At 37.8% G+C, this 6,244-nt stretch overlaps 1 protein-coding gene across 1 annotated transcript; it reads left to right on the top strand.

The window, feature by feature from the left end:
* The first annotated feature begins 691 nt into the window (after positions 1-691).
* On the top strand, positions 692-5,809 carry LOC142235552 (uncharacterized). Its single transcript, XM_075306803.1, has one exon. It carries the CDS (start codon positions 692-694, stop codon positions 5,807-5,809), a length of 5,118 nt encoding a protein of 1,705 aa, XP_075162918.1.
* Positions 5,810-6,244: the final 435 nt, after the last annotated feature.

The following is a 6,244-nucleotide window of genomic DNA, read 5'->3' as shown; positions in this document are numbered from 1 at the left end:
CATACCTGCAACATCTTTTAGTAATAAAACTACTCTCGAGAACATCAAAACGCTACCGCGGAGCATACTAGCTATTTGTCATTTGTCTCATTAAATGTTAAATATCAAAATAACCTCTTGTTGTTCTATATAATAAGACGAGTTGTTTATGCTATATGTCGTGATTGTTTTAATAAACCTTTTTAATATTAACTAATAAAATTCAAATCGTTTCATTCAGAAAATCTCGTACATTAAAAATTGGTGCCGAAACCCGGGAATTATTCCTTGTTAAAATATATATACATAAAACAAAAGAAACAACGAAAGTTAAGTTGTGTAATATACTCCATTTACGTGGTTGCAACTAGTCAATTCGTCTATTTCTGAACAAATACAAAATTACAAAAAAAAAATTGTCTGGTATTTTCTGAGCTTACCGGTTCATCATTAAAAAAAAAAAAAATAAATAAATAAACTTAATTATAATTCTTAACGCAACATCGAATAAACTCATTAAGTTTATAAAATGGAGAACTTTTCTTCGGCTGTAGCAGCGCAAAAAAAAGCATATAGCCATTTGCAAAAATTGGCAAAACGTTTTGACAAACAATCTGACAACAACCGAACAAAAGGATACATAAAATGTGTTTTAGAAGAAGTTGAATCAATTTACAAAGCGTTCAAAGAGGACCATGATCAAATTTGTACAATGGCTTTGGAGAACTCCATCGATGAAAAAGATATACCATATCTTAATGATGACTTCTATGAGATTTTCTTTGATACTTATCTTTCACTCAAATCAAAACTTCTAGATCTATTTGAAGAGCCATCAATGTCACATAATCATTTAGCAAGTACATTTATATCCACCCACAACAATAATGCTAACACTTCTTCATATGCTAAGCTTCCAAAAATCGAACTGCCTACTTTCACGGGAGAATACCTAGAGTGGATACCCTACAGTGATATGTTCACTTCTTTGGTGCACAACAACAACTCATTAACTGATATTCAAAAATATTTTTACCTAAAGGGCTCTTGTAAGGGTTCTCCATTGGACATCGTAAATCAATACCCAGCTTCCGAAAGAAACTACGCTGCTGCGTGGGATGCACTGAAAGCAAGATATCATAATAGGAGAAAACTCATCGATCAAATATTGAGCAAATTGTTTGGAATTCCTCAATCAAATGGGTCATTTGCAAGCATAAAGGAATTGCTCGACTCAACTAGATCTTCGTTATCTCTTTTAAGATCAATAGATATTGATATAGATACGTGGGATCCAATTTTAATATACCTAACAACCCAGAAAATGGACAAGCAGACTCGAAAAGATTGGGAACAATGCGTAAATTCAAATGAAAATCCATCCATGGGTGACTTATTCAACTTTTTGGAAATTGCTTTCAGAACATTGGAGTCTGTTGAGGAGTCAACTAACAGAGCCGAGAGTATGATTTCTGTTAACCGCGCTCATCAACAAAGACCCTATAAGCGATCGATGCATGTGCATAACTCTGCCGTAAACACAAATCTCTGCATCTGCTGCCAACGTCGACACCCCTTATACAAGTGCTTTAAGTTCTCATCACTGTCACCAACAGAGAAGAGATCAATCGTACTTCAACATAATGTATGCCCAAACTGCTTAAACACTGGCCACAACTGTAGTCAATGCAAAATAGCTGCTCGCTGCCAACTCTGCCAACAAACCCATCATACTATTCTGCATGCTGCGTATGTAAATGAAATAAGCCAACATAGATCAAACACAGCACTGTCTACTACAGTAGACAATTTGAATGCTACTGCATTAAGTAATACCCAGCCAACATTACATATCAACTCCCACATAACATCTCTTTCAGCAAACAAACAGTCGCAAGTTCTGCTAGCTACAGCTAAAGTTCTTATTAACCACCCATCTGGAGTGATCTGTGTAAAAGCTTTGGTTGATCCCGGTTCTCAGGCCTCTTTTGTAACCAGAGAGATCTGTCAGCTGTTAAACTTGAATAAGAAGAGAATAGAAGAGACGACAATCGATGGGATTGGATCTGTTGCCAAAACATCAATAAAACATATGGCGGAGCTGAACTTGATGTCAAATTATACTCAGAATTACAATTTAATAGTGAGTGCGCTAATTTTAACAAAAATTACGTCTTATAGTCCTGTCGATGTAAAGAAAACAGATTTACCTAACTTGGATGCATATCAGCTATCTGATCCCACTTTTTATTTGCCATCAAAAATAGATATTTTACTTGGTAGCGATGTTTACGGTGAGATCATGAAATCGAATAGTATAAAATTCCCAAATAGCATATATTTGCAGGAAAGTTATTTTGGATGGTTGATTTCTGGACCAATCGGAAAGCCATATACAACATCCACACTAGCTATAAATTGTTGTAATCTCGAAAATCAATTACGCTTATTCTGGGAACAGGAGGAGTTGAGTGAAACTAAACAATTGTCCATAGAAGAAGAAGACTGCGAGTCTTACTTTTCAAAAACATGTATCCGGACCCCTGATGGCAGATATGAGGTGCATTTACCTTTTAAAAGTTTGTTGAAAGGTAACAATGAACCAGTGTTTCAGAACACCGACTATCTCGCACTACAAAGGCTAAAGAAACTTGAAACGTCTTTCAAATTTCGGCCACAGTTTGCAAAGGCATACAAGGACTTTATGGCAGAATATGAAGCTTTAAACCATATGGAAAAAGTTGGAACATACCCTAGAGATTTACCTGCCAACATTTATATTTTGCCTCACCATGGTGTTTTACGAGAAAGTAGCACCACTACAAAACTTAGAGTGGTGTTCGATGGGAGTAGTAGAGTTGCACCCCAAGCATCTTTAAATGAAGAACTTGCAAGTGGGCCTCCTTTACAAAATGATTTGCCTACTATTATTACCCGCTGGAGGCGTTTTCAGATTTCTTTTACAGCCGACTTGGAAAAGATGTTTAGACAAATAAAAGTATGCAAAGATCATCAAAAATATCAATGCATTCTATGGCGTGATCCCTGTAATAACAACATTAATATCTACAAACTGAAAACAGTAACGTATGGTACAACGTCGGCGCCCTTTTTGGCCATACGTGTGCTAAAGCAGATTGCAAAGGATGGCAAGGATGATTACCCTTTAGCCAGTAGGGTCATTGATTCCGATACCTACGTTGACGATGTAATATCTGGTTGCGATACAGTTGAGGAGGCGGCTAAATTGACACGTCAGCTTGTTTTACTTTTGGGTAAAGCTGGCTTTACTCTAAGAAAATGGAGTTCGAATTCCGATAAGCTCCTAAGTACGATTCCTTCAGAATTTCGAACTACGAGCAGCAGTTTTCCAATCCAGAATACTGAAATGGTCAAAGCACTCGGATTGTCTTGGGATCCTAAAAGTGACCACTTCTATTTTAAGGTGAATTATTCATTTTGTGACAAGATAACTAAAAGTGTCGTACTTTCAGATTCCGCAAGGCTATTTGACCCACTTGGCTGGTTGGCCCCTACAACCATTATTGCAAAAATAATGTTTCAACATTTATGGCGAGAAGGTTTGGATTGGACGGATCCTTTACCAAAAAATTTACATGATGAATGGAGTAAATATCGGGTCGCATTAAAAGATATTGAAAAGCTATCGCTGCCACGATGGTTTCTTTGCCAGTCTACTTCATCAGCAGAGTTACATACATTCTGTGACGCTTCAAAAGTAGCATTCGCTGCCGCGGTATATCTGAGAGTGGTAACAGTAGATGGAAGTATACATGTTTGCCTTGTTCAATCAAAAACGAAAGTAGCCCCACTGAAAGTGCAAACAATCCCAAAGCTAGAACTTTGCGCAGCAGTTCTAGGTGCAAAACTGCTCTCCAAGGTAAAATCTTGCATCGGTCTTAACATTGAAAATGTTAATTTTTGGTCGGATAGTACTACAGTGCTTACCTGGATTAAAACTCAATCTTCTCAGCTACCAGTATACGAAGCAAATCGTGTTTCCCAAATACAGCGCTTGACAAATATTTCCGAGTGGCGATACGTTTCATCTACAGATAACCCTGCTGATTGTGCTACAAGAGGCCTGCTACCAAAAGATTTAAAAGCATGCAACATCTGGTGGCAAGGGCCAAATTGGCTAACAGAGAACGAAGAAACATGGCCTGTAAACAAGTTCAAAAGTAACATGCAACCAGCTGCAATTAAACCTACAGTGTATTCCTTCGCAACTACTAAATTAACAAAACCAAGTTCGTCAGAGTATCCGGATTTGTTGTTGAGATATTCATCCTTTAACAAACTTCAACGAGTAACCGCTTATATTCTAAGATTTTACAACAATATAAAGGCCTCGATATCTAAAAGACTTGGATCGAAACTGCAAACGATTTCAGGCTGTCTTCAGTCGTTCGAATTAACGTGTTCCAGATTGTTATTGGTTAAGATGTGCCAGCGGATTTCCTTTAAGGATGACTTAGCTTGCTTCAAAAGCAAACTTCCTTTACCAGCTAATAGCCGTATAATAAAACTTCAACCTTTTCTGGATGAACACGGTGTTATTCGAGTTGGAGGAAGAATAAAAAATGCAGATCTTTCGTTTGAGAAAAAACACCCTATATTGCTAACAAAAACTGATCCCATTTCTACTCTTATATTTGCAGAAGCTCATTATAAAACGCTACATGGGGGAGTACAGCTAATGCAATCGTATGTCATGACACATTATTGGATCTTGTCGGCCAGAAACTTGGCAAAATCTGTTAAACGTAACTGTTTAACTTGCTTTAAATATGCGTCTAGAGCCGCAACTCAAATTATGGGAGATCTTCCTCAAGTGAGACTGAATCCTGCAAGAACTTTCAAGCACAGCGGCCTTGATTATGCCGGTCCGATCACCATAAAGCAGAATACCCTGAGACGAAGCACTACCAGCAAGGGATACATATGTCTATTTGTGTGTATGTGCACTAAAGCGGTTCATCTTGAGGTTGTTTCCAGTTTGACCACTGAGGATTTCATAGCCGCTTTCAAAAGATTTACCTCACGACGAGGACATTGTACTGATTTATATTCAGATAACGGTACCACTTTTATTGGGGCATCAAAAGAATTGCAAATTTTGCATCATAGATCGAAGGCAACGATTCCTGAAAAGCTAGCGGAAGGGCTGCATAATATTGGCACTACTTGGCATTTTATACCACCTGCTTCGCCCCATTTTGGAGGCCTTTGGGAGGCCGGAGTAAAATCCACAAAACATCACCTACGTCGGATAATGGGCGACCGAATTCTTACTTATGAGGAGCTATCGACACTGTTATGCCAAATTGAAAGCTGCTTAAATTCCAGGCCTCTTTGTCCACTTTCTACCGATCCTTCCGATTTCAGCGTGTTAACACCAGCACATTTTTTAATAGGTGAGCCTACAACTTGTTTGGCGGAGCAGGACTTATTAGATTCCAAAATAGATCGGTTGGCTCGGTGGAAGCAGATTGAAAAGTTGAAGCAACACTTCTGGAATCGGTGGTCAAAAGAATATCTCAACAGATTGCAGGCGAGACCCAAATGGAACAGGGTGGAACGAGAAGCACGAATTGGAGATGTTGTATTGGTACTTCATGAGCGTAGTACTCCGGGACATTGGCCACTAGCTCGCATTGAAGAAATACATCCTGGATCCGATGGGCATTGCCGGGTTGTGACCCTATATTGCAATGGTAAATTCATAAAACGTCCAATTTCTAAGATCTGTTTTCTACCGTCAGATGAGATGTCCAGTTCACATTTGGAGGCTTCTAGAGAAGAATAAAAATGATATGCGGCTTAAGAACTATCGTTCTTAGTGGGGGAGAATGTATTGGACTTTTCTGTACTTCTCGTAATTCAAAATTTATATCGTCCATCACTGATGATTGTCTCTTTTGTTCTATGTTTTTTATGTAACATTAATTGAACACTAATGTTATTATTTGTCATATATAACATACCTGCAACATCTTTTAGTAATAAAACTACTCTCGAGAACATCAAAACGCTACCGCGGAGCATACTAGCTATTTGTCATTTGTCTCATTAAATGTTAAATATCAAAATAACCTCTTGTTGTTCTATATAATAAGACGAGTTGTTTATGCTATATGTCGTGATTGTTTTAATAAACCTTTTTAATATTAACTAATAAAATTCAAATCGTTTCATTCAGAAAATCTCGTACACCCATATCTACTAAACTAAGCGCCCTAGC

The sequence above is a fragment of the Haematobia irritans genome, chromosome 4 (assembly GCF_050003625.1).
Source record: "Haematobia irritans isolate KBUSLIRL chromosome 4, ASM5000362v1, whole genome shotgun sequence".
Taxonomy (NCBI): Eukaryota; Metazoa; Arthropoda; class Insecta; order Diptera; family Muscidae; genus Haematobia; species Haematobia irritans.
Note: the sequence above shows the minus strand (reverse complement) of the source record. Positions and strands in the feature narration are given on the sequence as shown.

Coding starts and splice junctions, on each gene's coding strand:
- LOC142235552 (XM_075306803.1), top strand. CDS start 692: ATGGCTTTGGAGAACTCCATCGATGAAAAAGATATACCATATCTTAAT.